The following is a 17,947-nucleotide window of genomic DNA, read 5'->3' as shown; positions in this document are numbered from 1 at the left end:
TCATCTTTATATTTTAAGTGATGTTATGTGGATAAGCATGTCCACTGGATCTAAAAGGTGCTTTCTGTTTCAAAAAAACTGAATTTTGTGGTCTTGTCTCTAAGATCAATTCTGTCAACCTCACACAATTACACAATGGTTGGACATTAACTGGTTCAGATTATAGAATCTGCTGCTAACTTTGTTTACCAGTAATTACAATAGCATTGATCATAAACGGACAATAAAAATCAAAATCAGATAGAATCATGCTGTTATTCAGATTCCTATTTGCAGAAATATGTACAAACATTCTGAACAGCAAATGGTAATTTAAGGGAGCCAAGCATGCTATCCCACAACACCTCATAAACTGGTTGGTTTCACAGCTTTATGCAAATCAATTATTCATATAATCTTATCCTAGTGGTTATACGGATTTGACAAGTTGGGCAAAAACTTAAATCATGTCCACAATCATAGCATGTCTGCAAAAGATTTACTATACAAATCAGAAAGAACAAACAGGGAGATAAGAATAACAAAATTTTCAATTTGATTTCAGATTACCTGGTGTCCACATCCAAATGCAAGATCTTTCGTCCTCCAGAGACACACAGAACATTCCTGTAAAGCATGGTAGATCTATCAAGAATTTGTATTGAATGTTGCATTGTTGCTACCAGTCCTCTTCATTACAAATATTAAAGAACTGAAGATCTACCCTGTTCTGTGAAGAATGTTGTGTACGTGTTGGTGGAGCATAATGATGTGCAGGAGTTGGTGGAGCATATTGATGTGTAGGAGTTGGAGGAGCATAATGTTGTGTAGGAGTTGGAGGAGCATAAGGATATCCCATTCTTTGTTCATTGCTGCTTGACTGTTGGTAATTCAGATTTGAATTCAATAAGCTGTTTTCTAGAACTGAAGGAGGAAGAGGGAACCTCCCAGGATTTCCTCTTCGGCGACTGCACATGATAATAAAGTAGTAAACATCAATAACCGATTATACTAAGCCATAGTTAATGTGCATGCCATGGAAAATTACCCTAAAAGTTGGAGGTCTATTGTAGCTTTGTATTGTAATGGTATTTCCATCAGTGCACTCAAAGCAAAGTCTGTCTCCTTCTTGGACATGAGAATGTGTTTGGACATAAGTTCTGTGAAATTTACAAACTACATGGAACCAAAAACCAGTGTGTGAAAATCTAGTTTATTCTGAATTATTTTTCACTAGTTACCCAATTCTGTATATTAACCTGGAAATTGTCAAAAGCTCGAGCAGGAATGTTGTTATCATATTTGTGCATCATGTCCCATGGACCATCACCAACTCCAACCAAAACTATTGACAATGGATAGTCACTGCAAGAATAAAGACAGGTCTTTAGATTGTGATAAAGATAAATTACCTGATGTTAAAACAATATAAGAGTTTCTGTTATGTAACCACCTTGCTTTCACAATAGCATTAATTGTGTTTTGCTCTTGAGGACTCAACTGGCTATAGCCTGTATCTACACTTCTCGTGACCTTGCATAACATGTTAAATAAAGAGCCTGAAAAGATGACTAAGAGAGTAAACAGACTCAAAGAATTTCGATGAATGTTTTTCATTGAAAAGGGAAGAAGTTAGAGAAGTGAGATAAGCAAACTACCTGGCCATCAGCAATGATCATGAGAACATGATATTGACCACCACTATTGTCCACAATTCTAATAGCAGCTTCTATAATTGGGGCAAAAGATGTTGGTCCTGTCATAATCGAGCAGAGGTAATTTGTTAACTGCAATTAATCTAATGAAAGGTTAATGAAATGCAAGTTAAATGAATCGTTTAATCCGATTACCAGCCAAAATAATGTGTGGAACTATTTCTTTGTAACGTCGGAGTACTTCCTCAAAACCATTACAAGGCCTATCATCTGGATAGAAACTAAAAACCTCTTGATCACGTGTAGTAGCTACAAGTTAAAAAAAAAAAAAATGAAATTAATTTAATCTTCCATGTAATTTAGGATTGAAGCCTGAATGTAAAATACAAAAATAAATGAAAAATAGTACTGACCATCACCAAAGCCATAACAAGGTAGGAGGTTATCCTCATCAAAAGCTGAAAGAGTTTTTCCAATGATTGATATAGCTTGTTCGTATGGATTTGGAGAAGCACCTAGGTGATGCAGACTCTTATGGTGGAAGGATCGAGCACCTGTTCACTCATTGCTCTTTGTGAAGTCAATACCCACAATAAGATTGGAAGATTCTAAACCAGCTTGGGCAAGAGCTAGCATCACCTGCATAAAACAAAATTGATTTGTTTCTAGAATCTATCAGGACAATACAAGAAACAGCGGATAAGCTCAACCAATCCATTACGAGCATAGTATATAGGAAAACATTTAAAATTTACAGACCCAAAATGCCTAACCATAGCAAGTTCGATTTGCTTGGTCATAATAAATGACAAAGAAAGTATATATATATATATATATATATTTAAAGTTTATAAAAACACATAGCATACATGTGGTTAAACAATGCATAAGCATAATACCTGATCTAGAGAGTGGTAATTATAGCCAATTCCTGAATACCTTGAAGGCACCTGCTGTTTTCTATCGTAATCATCATAGTTTTTTGAATAGTAGGAGTACCGGGAAGAGCATGAAATTGATGGACAATAATTATGTGAGTTATTGTATAAATAATTGTCCTGATGACTTTGATGTCTGGACTGCTTGCCTCCCATAATCAACTTCCAATTCGTCGTAAATTTTGATAGCTTTTTCTGTCAATGAAAAAAGTCTTCCTCCAATGGGAACCTTCAAATTTAGGCAGAAATTATAATGACTCAACTGGAAACACACATAACAAAATCCCCTGTACAGCATACAAACAAATCATACCAAAAGACATATATACTGAGTTGATGTATTCTTTCTGACTGTGGAAACTGTTTTTCTATAATAGAAAAAGCCACAATGACTTAAAAAAAGAAATGTCAACTTGAAGTAATATTATTTAAGAAACCAACAAGAACTTACACTGCTATATACTTACTATTATCAGCTCACCTTCACGGAAGTTACGCAGACAATGACATACCACATGGACAATCCTCAGCAGGAACCTACTGAGAAATTTTTAGTCCATGCAACAAAAAATCTGAGTAGTAACTTCAAAGAAATTTCAGAATGAATATATGTAAATTACTTAATTTGCTGAGTACATGTCAGACGATGACTCTATACATTAGAATAATCAAAGTAAAATGAAAGAACTGGGTCTAATGGAATAATATCAATCGCAACTGAAATTCAACCACCTAACTCAAGAAATTAACAAAAAAGTCAGCTTCATTAGATGAAACTTGGTAGAGCAGTTAATAAAATAATACAAGGTTTGTATTTCGAATACGTGTTGGTTTCGATCAAGTGGTTTTCCAGCATAGTTGGTATAAAAATTACAGATAACATTATTTCATTGGTGAGTCTTCGCATTGTGGTTGGATGGTCATGAGTCTGATGACGCTTTAGATATTTCGTCACTATATTCATCATGGGTTGTCTTTAATAAACTGGAAATTAATTATAGATTGCGTAATTATATTGGAATGAAGTCGAGGAAAATTAAAGAAGTGCGTTCATCCAGAAGGAAAAACTGGTGACAACTAATGCCTTATATCTTTAGAATTGAATCGGATCAATTTTTGATCTCGAAGAAAAATGTGATTCAAACCGATCGAAGATCCATAAACAAACGTCACAGGTTTAAACCAATGAGGATAGAGAGCAATAAAATTAAAGCCACAAGGCATCCTAAAACATAATTAATGGTTGGAGAAGTTATTGTAATAGGATCCTCACTGTCTGTGTTTCTCACAGCTTTAGATTTAGCTTTCATATCATAAGTAATGGTTGCCAATTCACTAATCTGCTTCTCTAGAGCCGTATTCTTTTCCCTCAGCGATAACATGGCCTCTTCTTGTTTCTTCATTACCTGCAATTAATAACGCACCATTTCACTCAAATACACATATATAGTAGAACAAAATTAAAATATATCTAAAGTCAATGAAAATCAACTAAACGTACTTGATGCAGAACTTGGACAAGAGCCTTAAATTCATGAACTTCATTTTCATTGTCATGGCCAGATTGCTCATTATTGGCGTTGACGACCTGTGTACACATATTAGGTGAAACTTTAATATACCAAATTAATTAATATACAGAAAGACTTACGCAGTACCAAGTACCAGTGGTTGAAGTTGAAGAGGAGGAGGTGATTTTGTGGGGGTATTGTTGTATTGCATGGTTTGCGCCCTTGACTCAAACCTGGAGACAGCTGCTTTAAATTCACGAATTTTTGACGCCACCTATATATACGTATTCTCATTCTCTTCAATATTTGGTTTTATTCCATGCATGTATTATTGTAAGCAAACACACAAATTAATTAATCATATCATAATAAGCGATTCTGAACCTGATTAGTGCGCAGCAGAGGTTCGGTAAGAGGACGAAGTCGAGTATATGTATTTGTTGATTTTCCACCGCCCATTGGCATGCTAGCTGTATCCTAGGATTAGAAATCAAAATCAATGACTATGAAACGCCCTTGTAAATGTACAAGGAAATTCACAACCGGGAAGTTTCTTATTGCTCTTAACGCACCGTTAGTATGAGGCAGTTGCTGGGATTTTCCCACACTGCAATCCAAAATCTTCACGTTCTGCAAACAACCGATTACTGCTACTCTCCAGCTTTATTAGAATTTATTTCCTATATATTCGGAGATGACTTTTATTTCTAGTAGAACTCAGATTTCGTTTTCAGTTAGGATTTGAGCCCAGCTCAATTTTATAATTCGGATTTTGAATATAAATTCCTCTGTAAAGGCTTATCCTATTTCTTTGGCATGTCTTTAATTGCAAAATGTTTTTATAATACAGAGTGAATTCTCTTATCATTTGAAAGACGTAAACAAGAAGCAAGTAATCTATTTCTTGATATATAGAGAACAGGATGCCATTCCCAAAATCCATTATGGAATCCAAGTACCATACGTCTTACCATTGAATATAAACACACCTAATTATGCGATGCTCGAACTTCAACAACGCTGGAATTATATATACTTTGATGATGCTGGCGAATGGCACCATTCCATCACTGTAATATTAAGTTGTCAAAATAATTAGCCAAAAGGCCAGCCTTGATCATTCTTTATGAGCTTAGGATACATTATTTTGACTTCTTTGGTTGAAAACTCATAGACGATTGTAGGAAAGCATAAAACTTCAACGGACATTAAATTACTTGCAAGAAGAGGTTGGTACATGGCATTCATACAAAGTCTCAGCCTTTTATTTGATAACATAATCTCACATGCATATTATATTACTTGCCATTCAGAGAGTACTTGGGCGAGGGAGTGAGTGGCCTGAACTTATAAGTGCGGCAATCTCCAAGACGAAAGGAGACATCGGATTGGTTACCTTGAGCTCTTTTGTTGGTATAACCTGGATAGTCTTCTTTGCAGAAGGGCACAGCTTCATGTAAAATTAGGCCTATCTTCTCTGCTTTCTTCACTAATTCCCATTTGTTGTAAGGATCACCTTCCTTGTGAGACACATGAATCTCTCCTTTCCCCTCTTTCAGAAGAAGCTTAGCATTCCTCAAAAATTCCTTTACCAATCCCTTGTTCAACCTATTGTAGTACCATCAAATCCACATCAGTTCATGTTTCAGAAGAAGATTTTATTTTATTTTTATCAACAGAGAAATGTGAATATAATTCATGTTTGTAAATAAATCAATCAATATTTAAATGGTAGCTTCCCAGAATGCAATGGTGGTGTATATATAAACATTAAACAGTAATATATAAAGCAAAACAAAGTAAAGGTAGTAAAAGTGTAAGGAATGACATAACTGGATCTGGCAATAGCTATTCTCACGGAAAATGAAACCAACATGAGGGAAGTTGTAAACGATCCGGTCAAACTTCTGTGTCCTGAGGAAGTAATGTTGACTCATCTGCTTAGCATCCACTCCGTACAACACCAAACATCCTCTCTCCTCCAGTTCTCTTAAATTCCCCAATCCGTTACTGTACTTTCTTCCTATGTTCTCTGAACTCAATCCATCCAATCCAATCCAATCAAATATAAATCTAAATATATTTCAAAAACAATCTGAACTAGTTAATTTATTACCTTGAGTATCAAGAGAAGTGGCAACCATGTTGTGGGCGGCACCGAATTCTCTGGCTAAGCAAAGAGAGAAAGAGAAGTCTCCTTCTCCTACCAACAAGATTCTGTGCTTTGATGAGTAGTGCTTTCTCCATTTTTCTTCTTCTTCTTCTTCTTCTTCTTCATCCTCCTCATCAGTAGTTTCATAGTACTCATCCTCTTCCACTAAATCCATGTTTTCTTTTCCTTTACCCATTAAATTATTTTTTCTGTCTAACCCAACTAGATCAATCCTTCTAAAGTCCGTTCATCATTCCCTCTCACAAAAAGCAGGAGTCATACATACATACCTGCCTTCATTTATGATTATTCTACACTCCTATGCATAATTATAATGACATTTTAACCCCTTGCCCTCCATCACTAAGCAACTCAACTGTTTATGTTAAAGACTAAAGTTGATTAAAAAGGTGGTTGATGGACAATTTTTATCTTTTAAATATTCGATAAATTTGCTTCAATTCTTTTCTCATTGGGAACCGGCCTCACATCGTCCAACATGGGTCCATCTGTTTCATACTTTTACTTAGAGCCACTCAGAAGGTAGAGTGAGTGTATCACAGTAACATGTCGAATACACTTATACACATCTTAGATGGATCAATGATGCTTTAATTTAATGTAATCCAACCGTCTCATTTATTGGCTAGATATTCAAGAGAGAAAGAAGAGTTCTCCAATAAAGAAATCATTTAATTTTCTTAAATTACAAAATCCCATTTATAATCTATTCATAAATCTAAAAAACCTTTCAGATAACTTAATCAAACTCTTACCATAGGGTTTATTTTGTGAAATTAACACCACTCAAAATGTTTCATGAATCGTGTTTACCTCCAAGAGCAAACTATTCTTTATATCGAGGGAATACAAAGGCTAGCAGCCAACAAACCATTTATCTGTATGTAGAGATATGATTATGCTACTTCTATTAACTAGTAAGTAAAACTCCAGCAATATTATTCTATTCGAAGTATCAAGTCCTGAAATAAATGTAATGTAATGTTTTGCTCAACAAAAAAATACTCATTAAGCTTGAGTATGGTAATTACATGTTCTTACGGGAATTCTATGTGTCACATCATTAGTTCAGAAAATAGATCGATACACAAGCTTAACTGCAATTACTCTTAAGTACTACATAGTTCGGAAATAGGGGCAGATGCAACCGCCTGTCTAGCTAGCCAAAGCTTCATCAAGGATGGTGGCATCTTCACCAACCAGGTCCAGGTCCCAAACAAAAGAGTAACCTGCATTTGACTTATGTACCATCATAGTTCGAAAGAGCAAGACATAGATCCCAACTCAAATAGAAAATTAAGTGATGTATATATTACCCAAAATCTCTCTGTTAGGCTTCATGTCAACTTCTTCAAGTTAGCTAGCTCAATTAATACATCTTTGAGGGGACCACGGAGTGTACTTCTCTTAGCCTGGAAGAATAAGTAACTTATATAAATCACAATTCTCCATAGCATCAAGAGAACTGTCCATTTGAAGCAAGATGACAAGCTCATATGGCAGCTTTATGGAGACAAAAGAAACGGAAAACACAAACGATAATTCAACCAAAAGGAAATGAACATTGGGTTACAATCCAAATTCTTGAAACTTCAACAGAAAAATTAAGGGCCAAGAACACAACATACAACTCATAAGAAGATTCTTGCAAGGCAGAAATTGACAGAAAATGAATCCCATTAACCCTAATCTCACCTTACCTTAAATTAATTCTCCCAGAGCAAAATAAATAAATAAAGATGCCACGCTGACGAATGAGTTTTAAGCCCCAAGAAATGTGAATGATAAAATTACATCACATGCCTTTACCTTCTAAAAAAGTGGTCAATAAAAACCAGCAAACTAAATTGAGAATATCTGGCTTGAGATATGGCACTTAGCATCTCCAAAATTATGAAACAACAAAAAATGATTACGTTTATTGTCCAATTATTAGTCAAAAATATAAAATTTTTCACAAGGACAAAATGATATGTGAGATAACTTTCACTAGCAAGCAAGCAAATAAAAGATTTTTCAGCTTCATATCATCTACACTTCATTTAAAAAAAAAAAAATAAATAAATAAAAAAATCTTGGTTTCTTCATAGAAACCAGGTGTAGCAAACAATTTCATAATACATCAAAAAAGCTACAGTCCCAAACGAGTCATACCTTCAAGGATGGAACAAGAGCAAATGTTTCCTCAATAGTTTCAGGACAAATGTTGGCAATCACACATATCTGCAGCCAAACATTGAAAATCAAGAGAGCTCCATGACTTAGAATAAAACAACTGCTTAGAATAATACCTCGCTGTCAGTGACACCATGTTCCATAAGAGGGCTGATAAGTGAGTTAATAGTCCAACAACATGAGACAAGCATTTAAATAAAGGTTCTAGAAAGAAATAAAAATCAAGGATACTCAAGAAGTTTTCTGACAGCCTGGGGATCTGTATAATGGCTACCACTTTTGGCATACAGCAGTCCCCTGTCAAATGATCTGGAAAAAGGAAATATATTACATCACTTCATAAAAGTCCTAATTTATAATAGAACTTTCGAAAGTGCTACTTACACGGGGATTTTAATGGTGGGATCTGCTGATAATAGAACCATCTGTTCCTGGATTCCCTCTAAAATATATGCAGCCTCACAGTCCATCAGGCATTTGGCATTTTTTGGAAGCTCTGCAATATAGGAAATCATGACATCGACATAGTGTTGCCCTGAGGCCATTTCCCAGCATATGATAATCCTTTAGATATTAAATTTAAAACCGATAGACAATGCACAGTCTACACATGTTATAACAGGCTATTTCCCAACCAAGTCATGCACTGGCATGGAGACAAAAATGAGACCATTTTCTGCCTCATCTCAACCACAACCAAAAATATCCACACAGCATAAAGCCTTAAAAATATAGCTTCTATCTTCCATGGACGTCAATTCAAAAGGAACCATATTGCATTTTCAAAATTGTAGTTGAAGTGCAGAAAGAAAGAACAAAAGTAACAAATGAAGAAAATTTACTTGATATAAAAGGAGAAAAGGGATAGTGTGAGAATCATTAGAGATTGCATACCCTGCTCAACTCTGAGTTCAAGTGGTTGTGCTTCCTTTGCCGAAGAAGCCTTGCCACCATTGGCCAACTTATCTCCTTTCCCCCCTTTGGCCAAACCACCTTTGAAAAAATATCATTTGTGCACGGACAGAAAATCAGCACAAAAAATAAAAGCAAATCAAAAGTAATGAACCAAAAAATAGATCCAGAATACCTTTAGCAAAAGTGGTTTCAAACGTCCCATTAGATTTTGAAAAGAAGTCAAATTTTCCTTCAGGTGAACCTATAAGACAATTGCCAATACTTAGAAAGAGTAGAGAGTGAAAATATTTATAGCAGTAGCATGATAAAATAAGCTTGAAACAACCTTATGATATTATAAAAATATTTCCACCAGTCACATCCCACAAGTAATATTTAAAACAAATGAAGAAAGAAGTAACCTTCAGTATCAAACTGAACTTTTCTTCCCCGCTTTGACTTTGCTGAGCTATCATCCTTTCCTCCTAGTGATGCTTCAAAATACCACATAAATGGAACAATCGTGATTTAGAACCTGGAAAGAAGAAAGAAACGACGCATGCATGGGGCATCTTCTAGGGGCATCGTCTAGAAAGAATCTTCCCTAAAATTTCAAACATGATTCCACCCATGTTAAATTGGAAGCTTACAAGAACGAAGATTGAAAATTGTCCTAGAAGCTAAAGAATATAAAGTGATGGCTACTACATTGACGCATACTCCTAGACGGGGCAGGGGGGAATTGTTATCCACGGTAAGTTGTATCGAGTGTCAAGACTCACAGAAGAAGAAGCCGATGCCTAAGCTTTTATGATGATCTGATATGCCAGCAGCATATGGGTTGGGAAAAAAAAGGTTGCTTTAAATTAAAGCCCTAACCGAGTTTCAACTTTCAAGCCTAAAATTAATTGGAGACGGACATGTAAAGAATCAGAGAGAAAATGCAAAAAAAGCCTTACATTTGAGAGAAGATTTTCCTCCTTTCCCTCCTTTCTCCATTACTGATACTGGGCTGCGACAAGATTTGAGAATGCTAATGCTATTGCTTTTGTTTAAACCCTGTTGCCTGTTTGTCTATTAAGTTTTAACTCGTGGTCACATATATTATATGATGACAAGTGGGAAGAATGTAGTTGAGGACATTTCCGTCTTTTAGTCACTGGGCTGAAACTGAAGAAGATCCTTGGAAGTTGGAACAAACCCATTCTTGAAGATTAAGTGGTAGACTGGTAGTTATGTACTTACGTTTAGTTTAAAAACAATGTTGTATCATATATAAAGAGATAAAACAAAAAACAAAATAATTAATTTACATAAATTTTATTCAATTTTTATCGGTTTATATGACTCAATTATAAATAAAACATTATTGTTCGTTTAATTAGCTTAATAGCGTTTGTTTTTTGTAATTGCACATTCGCATGAATACGAAAACATGGTCTGCAAATAAATTTCAGGGGTGATCAAGTGGAATTTAATCAAAGAAAAATACAGTTGCTTGTCCAATATGTAAAACAAAAAAATTGTTCAAAATATAAATGAATTTACAAGGACCTGGACCTCTGCTGCAACTGGAGTTAACGGTGATTAGGAGTGCCTTAAGATAAGGTATCAATGCAATATGCCAACAGATTATTTTCCCGCTTGTCCAGTGAAGCAAATAAATGACAAATAAACCACCTAAAAGAAATCTATCCAAAATCAAATACAAAGTAACTCACAAGTAAACACAAAGTCTTAACATTCTCTCTAACTGTGATCTTCTGCACACAAAAACCCACATTTCTGATTTCTCCACCGAAAAACAACTCCATTCCCAGCACAAAACTAGTCAACTTGATATGATAATGGGTCTGAATCTCAGGTATCATCAACTTGTGAGTGAAACACAAAACTGGGAAATGTAGTGGTGATGTCTCTGTCAAACAAAAATGCATGAGATGTTAGTTGCATGAACCTGAAATATAAAGCTTAATTGGTAATCAAAGCAAGAAATACAGAATGCCTATGCACAATATATGCTAAAAACAAACAATTCAGATGGTTGAAATTATTATAGCAAAATATATATATATATATATATATATATAATTCTGGGAGGAAAAGTTAACAACCACACAACATTAATAATACATGAAATTATATTCGTGGTCCCTAATATATTGTCTTTTATAATAGTATCACCTATATTAGCTCAATGCTTCTGTGCTAAATACAAAAGACATGTAACTATATTCCATTTAATCATAATTGATTCAAAAAGCACTCACTTGAGATATTGAAGAGTCATATTCTTCAAAAGAGATGGATGTCGTAAAACAAGGTTACGCCACTCTTCCTTATCAATCTTCCCATCATGTTTGGTATCAGCTTCCTCAAAGGTCTACGTATAACAAAAACGTGACATCTATTGAGAAAGTAATTTGATTGGATATCCAATTATGTATTTGTGCATCAGTAATCCATCAATTTAACATAATAATTACACAGGAAATCAACACAACTTTGGTATTACTCAACATTAAATGGTCAGATAAGCAGCATAAGCTTTTTACATTCATGAGTTGCTATGCAGCCTAGCAAATATCAATACTGAATAGCATCCATTCAGATTTTCCAAAATTAAAACTAGTAAGGAGGACAAAGGATGTATGGAAGCCATATGATCAGCAAATTGATTTTCTTCCTTTTCTTGAGCATTTTTCCATATCCTTCCCCTTTATTACTATCCAGGATTAAAGATTTTACCCTATGACTCAGCACTATTCACGCAATTACAATTAAATCTTTCATTAACATTGACATAAAAATTCAAGACTCCATAATCATAGCCTCTCAGGATTAAGCATTTGGAATATCGTAAAGTAGCAAGAATACTACTTCAATGGAGTACATGTGCATAACGGTCTACTCAAAAAACAGAATAAAGATAATTATATTTGACTTTAACAAATGGGTCTAGGAACAAATAATATCCCTCATTTTCTGGGTTGTTTTAAGTAAGATTTGAATCAGTTCCAAGAATATGATACCAGCATATAAAGGAAGATCAAAGCACCATAGAAAAACTAAATTGACTGAATTAAACTACTCATTACAAAATACAAAACAGAAAGCTCAGTCAGCATTAAAAAAAAAAAAAAAAAGAAAATTGATTGAATCCAAGAGATTTATAACTATCGTTCATATCATCTGACATGGAAACTAAATCAGTTGGACTAGAGAAGCACCTTGTCAATGATACTCTCAATAACATCATCTGAAAGATTCATTCCAGATTCTGTAAGTGTAGCTACTACCATTTGCTTTACCTATATATTAAAAGATGGTGGTCAAAAGACCTTTTTAACATGCCTGAAAAATAAAATTCAAAATCAAAATAACCCAAGAAACAAAAGGAAAAAGTAGTGAGAAAAATTACTTCCTGTCTCTCGATAAACCCTTGGTGTTTAAGATCATATAGTTGGAATGAAACTGCAAGAAGAGATGCCCAAAACTCAAAATTTTATTTGTATTTGTATCACCTTACTATCACCAGGAGCTTAAAGACTTAAAACGTGAAGAAAAGCTAATAGTAAAGAACCAAATGAACACTTTAATTTGATAACTAAAGATATATTCTCCACACACTTACACTCAATCTTATCATCAATTGGAGCATTGGGGTGAAAGACAGAAAGTGCACGAGCAAATTCTTCAAAATCTAGTATACCATTGTGCTTAGTGTCAAACAAGTCAAATACCTACAAAAATAGAAAGACCAATGTTCATATATTACCATAGAAACTTCCTTAATCTCATTAATACTTGTTAGGATGTGTGAATGTATGCATGTGCGCACAATTCTGCGCATCTGATTTCATATTTACCATCCAAAATTGAGATAAATAACAAATTATCAAGTAGAGAGGTGCAGGAATAGCAGACGGACAATGAAAATAAGATTCTAAAAGTTTGACACATAGAAAGTACCCGATCAGCAAATAAGCTCTCCTTTTTGTTTGTCTTGAACAATGCTAACTGAAACTCTTCCTGTAATGTGACACACAGGAGACAAGAGATAACCATTGGAGTAAGATCCACATTGCGCATCAGAAGAGAAATATATTTCTATAGAATGAAGTTCTTGATATGGTAATATGATAAAACAAACTTAGCATTTCCACCTTCCAAATGCCCTGGTATCAAACAAACAACTGCCTAAAAAGAAGCATCTGTTACCTTGTTGATCAGCCCATCATCAATCACTGCACTGCTGATCTTCTTAAACAATTCATACAGAGCCTCAATTTCACTTACACTAACTGCATTACAAACAAGGAATACAACAAAGCTATTACTATCATCCAAATGTTTATTTCACTAAAGGAAAACATAAGGAAAGGGGAAAAGTAAAGGATAAAGTGGCAAATTATGTCATTTGTATGCCGAACTAATACACTCATCCAGTATGACTTAATTTTAACTTTTTGGCCTTGATTATCACATCCTCCATGGGAACAAAAATCTACCACCACGCTATTAAAAGATGGAAAAAAAAAAAAATATGTTCTATAATTTAATCCAAAAGAGAAAAAGGAGAAAAAATTCCTCTGGAAAAGGAAATAAAAGAATTAATATTTAAGCACGATCATAATTAAATGGACCATGGTAACCTGAACGACTTTCTCATCTTTGATCAAATTTTAAGACTCCATAGGTAGTGTCCCCTTTTTCAAAATTTTGAAAAGATAGGAAAATATATAGCAATTAGTCAGGATAAATATTATACTGCAACTGGGAAGAAACAATCAAGTCTAGGTAGAAATTGAATTGATAAAAAAAAATTGTTTGATCTGTTTAATAATAGGCAAATTTTCCCACATATATACACATTTTGTGACACATAGCATACTCTTCTAACCCTTCAAGAGATCATCTTCCAGTAATGCTCCCATAACATGCTTAATTTGATTACAGCATTATAGCAGTTGATTAGTTGAGTCAAACACAACAAAAGTTTAAATTTAGGACTACAAAATCCTGAAATATAATTTCATTGATCAATACTCCCAACCGAACAAGAAGAGGATCCATGGATAAAGAGAGGAAAACATAATTCTTTTTTTGAACTAAATCTTCAATTTTGGTTTTCTACAGGGTAGGCAGAAGCAATGAACATACTCGACAATGAGAACAAGGGCTTCTCGGCCTGTCCACTGTAGAGGTAGCAATTAAGCTTCATTTTTCCCCCTTTTTATCTTATTCATGGTCCAGAATCAACACAAGTAAGCAGAAGACAAGGTAGCAAGAAAACTTATTACATCAGCAGACCACTTGATTCTTGACATATAGAACTGGAAAATATATCAAAGAGAGTTTACATACACACTGTCTCCCTTGCAAGAGCTTCTGGATTTTCAAGACCCCTAGGTTGCTTGTATAAATCGGCATCACAACAATTTACAAGAGCAGCACACAAATGCTTTAATCCGTCTAGGCACTGCACCATGATCTTTTACAGAAGTCAAAACACTCCATACCTGTGTGCAAGGAAAAAATAATTTTTAAATTTGGGACACTCTGATTAAAAGGGACCATATTCTGGTAATAGATTGAAAAAAAAAAAAAAATTAACCTCTTGCTTGTCCAGCAGACCCAAGTCTTAATAGTGGGTGGCAGAGCATAGGGCCATTCAAAAACAAATGTAAAAATTGGAAAAATCAGTTCATTATTCCTAAACTTGAAACATATGATCCAAATTCTCCATTCACAATACATCAACACCACTTTTCATTGTAAGTCATGTCAAAAGAGATTCGGGTTAGAATTGTAATTCTCTATTACTGCTAAACTACAAGATTTAATCAATTATGCTTCTGAAAACTTTATGAAAAACCATGAGGCAACTCTGACACCTTCAGACATGAGTCCAAGATAGATATGAATATTTCATTCAGCAATTAATGATGGTCAGGCAGCAGTAACAATTGTTTAAAAATAAGTAAACAAGCCAGCCCCTAAACTGGTAAATACATTTTGGATCATTTGAAGGGTGAAGCTGAAACTACTATATGTTAACACTTGGTCTGTCATCCCATTTCTAAAGTCACAAATATATCCAATGTGCTCAGTCACTGCTGAGTATACAAGAATGAGAAAAGAAAAGGAATACTGGAATCTTACAACTTCAATTTTGAACCATGGATACTGTAAGAATCTGATAATAGTTTCCTTACCCGTTTCCTCAGTAACAAACAAACAAATATATCACAGTATACTCACCAAACAGTTTGCATACACCAACAAATATGTTAAATCTGCTCACTTGTCATAACATAAACTTCTAGAATAGGAAAGAAACATTGCAGTCCTTCTTCATTCAAACACCGGTTAGTCACAAGAATTCCAAAATAATTTTCCTTTTTCCCTGTTTTCCCAGCAAAAATACAAATAAATGCAACATGAAAAATTAAGAACAAAGATTAGGTTAGATATATGCATGAACTCAGTTAAAGCCAGCCCAATAAAAGGCAATTAACTCAAAAGCCATACATAAACATGTATAAATTACTTTAAGTGGTAAGTCATGCTCACCAACTAGTGGATATGTAAATTCAACTCTTACCGTTGAAATTACCCCACCTAATGGCTAGCATACAAGAGTAGCTAATGCTATCATTCCAGCAATTCCATATAACCGTTTATAAAATTTCAGGCCATATTTCTTTGGTCTATCATATAACAATTCAATAGTGTTGTCCCACTTAATCTCTGTGATGTCATCGCCATACATCAACAACCATTAAAAGCCTAGCTGCCCAGACTGAATTAGGCAAGCATTCGAGCTCATATTAATAATTTGGCTAAAGATAGAAAGAAGATCGGCCATTAAAAAGATTTAGATAACAGACACATAATTGAACACAGAATCATAGTCCAATTGCAGAATTAGAAGAGAAAATGCAATAAATCTTGTCATACAACAAAAAGAAGCGGAAATTAAAGTTATAAAACCAAACTGATAAACGCATTATAGGAGCCCATTATTGAAAACAAAATAAAAACCTAACAATTACATCTGATGACGCCAATGCCACCAATTAAAACCAAAATTGAGACTCTAACCGTACAATGTAAAGGATTATAGATCAAATAAAAAAAATAAGAAAGATAAATCTTTTAAGCAAATATAGAGAAATTGGCATATAGACATGTATAAGGAAACAATGATAAGAGGTGTAGGAAAAATAAAAAGATAAAAAGGGCTCACCTTTTAGAAAAACCAGAGAGAAGAAAAGGGAAAGAGAAGGGCAGGTGATGAGAAGAAGTCAAGATTCTCAGACATGTCTCAGTACTTAAAAAAAAAAATAATAATAATAATAAAAGGTTAATTGTTATTATCGAGTTAAGAGGGGTTTTATTTTCTTAAGTTCTTAATTAAAGTAAATTAAACTCGCTGAAAAGGCAGACACAGACTGACAGATAGAGATGAAATGGCGAAGGGTGTTTTGGTAATTGAAAATAGAAACTTTGACACACGTGGCTCTTGTTTGCACTTTGTGCACTTTGTCTCTTAACTAAATAGATTTACCATACCTGCTAATTTGTACGTTTTGCACATTAATTACATTACAGGTTCTTTGTCTGTTTCTGTCTTTGTCTCCATGGTTTGACAATATCTCAGGCAAATGTCAAATTCCAAAGGATTTATTATTATTATTTCAACAATCAGCTTCAGCAACCGTTACTTTGGGCTTGGGCCATAATGGTTGCTTATGAAGCAGTTGAAATTGCCTGAGTCTCGGATCACTCTTCGACAGAAGATATATTTCTATCTGGGTGAAAAAGTCATAGTTTGAAGGTTTGGTATTTTGGTAAATCTTAATGATAATCAATTTTTAGTTAACAGAACGAGGTTATATGTTATCCTTGTCATCTTCTCTATGACCCTGTAAAAGTGAAGCTCAGGGTACTGTTGTTATGACCCTTTCTATTTTCATCAACGAAACAAAACATACATATTCTACTAACTATTGTACGGGGACAGTTTTTAAAAGACCATTTGAAGTTTACATTAATTAAAAGGCTATCAAGTTTTAAAGTGTTAACTAAATAGTCATATTATTGATTAAGGTAATTAGGTTAATTATGATTAATGAAGTATTATGTAATTTTTTCAAAATTATACTATATTCCCACAAACCCGAAATTGTTGCAAGAAACTCAAACACCTTATCTTCCTCCTGCCATAACGCATCTCTACCTCTGCATCTTCTTTCTTCTTCTTAGCTTTGTCTACATTTTTCTTCCTCCTTCCTCTACATCTTCTTCTTCCTCATTCCTCTATATCTTTTTGTCCTCCGCCATTAACACTTTCTTCTTCCTCCACCATTAACATCTTCTCCGTCAAAGATCCCCTTCCTCCTCTCCTGACATTTCGTCTAAGTTTGTGTATCTCTTTTTACATTATATTAGATTTACAAAGATTTAATAATGGATGGGGTTTGGGTTATGATTTTGATTTAGTTGTTTAGGTTGTTGGGTTGTGTTTGATGTAATGCAAGTTGAAAGGAGTGAAATTTGTTGAAAATTTGTTTGGGTATGATGGAATCGATGTAGGTGGACATGACTAAAAATGTG

At 34.3% G+C, this 17,947-nt stretch overlaps 3 protein-coding genes and 1 pseudogene across 6 annotated transcripts; all 4 read right to left on the bottom strand.

The window, feature by feature from the left end:
* Nucleotides 1-67: 67 nt before the first annotated feature.
* Nucleotides 68-2,944, bottom strand: LOC116105025 (annotated as a pseudogene).
* Nucleotides 2,945-5,264: 2,320 nt separating this feature from the next.
* On the bottom strand, nucleotides 5,265-6,544 carry LOC116105057 (uncharacterized protein At4g26485-like). The gene is made up of 3 exons (XM_031391476.1): nucleotides 6,200-6,544; nucleotides 5,917-6,115; nucleotides 5,265-5,691 (listed from the first exon to the last, which is right to left on the bottom strand). The coding sequence occupies exons 1-3, from the start codon at nucleotides 6,429-6,431 to the stop codon at nucleotides 5,382-5,384; spliced, it is 741 nt and encodes a 246-aa protein (XP_031247336.1). The 5' UTR covers nucleotides 6,432-6,544; the 3' UTR covers nucleotides 5,265-5,381.
* A 640-nt stretch (nucleotides 6,545-7,184) lies between these two features.
* LOC116105059 (DNA-directed RNA polymerases IV and V subunit 4-like) lies at nucleotides 7,185-10,423 on the bottom strand. 2 transcript variants are annotated; one of them, XM_031391481.1, is made up of 10 exons: nucleotides 10,285-10,423; nucleotides 9,748-9,819; nucleotides 9,519-9,587; nucleotides 9,326-9,424; nucleotides 8,816-8,927; nucleotides 8,663-8,740; nucleotides 8,548-8,581; nucleotides 8,411-8,479; nucleotides 7,573-7,668; nucleotides 7,185-7,495 (listed from the first exon to the last, which is right to left on the bottom strand). In XM_031391481.1, exons 1-9 carry the CDS (start codon nucleotides 10,322-10,324, stop codon nucleotides 7,594-7,596), a joined length of 648 nt encoding a protein of 215 aa, XP_031247341.1. In that variant the 5' UTR covers nucleotides 10,325-10,423; the 3' UTR covers nucleotides 7,185-7,495; nucleotides 7,573-7,593. The 2 variants fall into 2 exon arrangements, with proteins under 2 accessions (XP_031247341.1, XP_031247340.1); XM_031391480.1 differs by having other exon boundaries at nucleotides 7,185-7,485.
* A 348-nt stretch (nucleotides 10,424-10,771) lies between these two features.
* LOC116105058 (calcineurin B-like protein 3) lies at nucleotides 10,772-16,711 on the bottom strand. Of its 3 annotated transcripts, XM_031391478.1 has the most exons (10): nucleotides 16,578-16,634; nucleotides 14,943-14,968; nucleotides 14,693-14,847; nucleotides 13,547-13,629; nucleotides 13,298-13,357; nucleotides 12,960-13,068; nucleotides 12,747-12,799; nucleotides 12,556-12,636; nucleotides 11,596-11,708; nucleotides 10,772-11,243 (listed from the first exon to the last, which is right to left on the bottom strand). In XM_031391478.1, exons 3-10 carry the CDS (start codon nucleotides 14,814-14,816, stop codon nucleotides 11,186-11,188), a joined length of 681 nt encoding a protein of 226 aa, XP_031247338.1. In that variant the 5' UTR covers nucleotides 14,817-14,847; nucleotides 14,943-14,968; nucleotides 16,578-16,634; the 3' UTR covers nucleotides 10,772-11,185. The 3 variants fall into 3 exon arrangements, with proteins under 3 accessions (XP_031247338.1, XP_031247337.1, XP_031247339.1); XM_031391477.1 differs by lacking the exon at nucleotides 14,943-14,968 and having other exon boundaries at nucleotides 16,578-16,711; XM_031391479.1 differs by lacking the exons at nucleotides 14,943-14,968; nucleotides 16,578-16,634 and adding an exon at nucleotides 14,489-14,565 and having other exon boundaries at nucleotides 14,693-14,832.
* Between the last annotated feature and the right edge of the window lie 1,236 nt (nucleotides 16,712-17,947).

Source organism: Pistacia vera, unplaced genomic scaffold, assembly GCF_008641045.1.
Source record: "Pistacia vera cultivar Batoury unplaced genomic scaffold, PisVer_v2 Contig491, whole genome shotgun sequence".
Taxonomy (NCBI): domain Eukaryota; kingdom Viridiplantae; phylum Streptophyta; class Magnoliopsida; order Sapindales; family Anacardiaceae; genus Pistacia; species Pistacia vera.
The sequence above is the reverse complement of the archived record's forward strand: the minus strand, read 5'-3'. Positions and strand labels throughout refer to the sequence as shown.

What these genes read in the sequence shown, in the direction of transcription:
- LOC116105058 (XM_031391477.1), bottom strand. Translation starts at nt 14,816, where the DNA reads ATGGTGCAGTGCCTAGACGGATTAAAGCATTTGTGTGCTGCTCTTGTA. An exon ending in AGAGCTTATTTGCTGATCGG is followed by an intron (nt 13,069 to 13,297) that starts GTACTTTCTATG and finishes CTATTTTTGTAG; the next exon opens with GTATTTGACTTGTTTGACAC. An exon ending in GGTTTATCGAGAGACAGGAA is followed by an intron (nt 12,637 to 12,746) that starts GTAATTTTTCTC and finishes TTTAATATATAG; the next exon opens with GTAAAGCAAATGGTAGTAGC.
- LOC116105057 (XM_031391476.1), bottom strand. Translation starts at nt 6,431, where the DNA reads ATGGGTAAAGGAAAAGAAAACATGGATTTAGTGGAAGAGGATGAGTAC. An exon ending in CACTTCTCTTGATACTCAAG is followed by an intron (nt 6,116 to 6,199) that starts GTAATAAATTAA and finishes GATTGAGTTCAG; the next exon opens with AGAACATAGGAAGAAAGTAC. An exon ending in AATAGCTATTGCCAGATCCA is followed by an intron (nt 5,692 to 5,916) that starts GTTATGTCATTC and finishes GTACTACAATAG; the next exon opens with GTTGAACAAGGGATTGGTAA.
- LOC116105059 (XM_031391481.1), bottom strand. Translation starts at nt 10,324, where the DNA reads ATGGAGAAAGGAGGGAAAGGAGGAAAATCTTCTCTCAAAT. An exon ending in AGTTCAGTTTGATACTGAAG is followed by an intron (nt 9,588 to 9,747) that starts GTTACTTCTTTC and finishes ATTGTCTTATAG; the next exon opens with GTTCACCTGAAGGAAAATTT. An exon ending in ATGGTGTCACTGACAGCGAG is followed by an intron (nt 8,480 to 8,547) that starts GTATTATTCTAA and finishes GTTTGGCTGCAG; the next exon opens with ATATGTGTGATTGCCAACAT.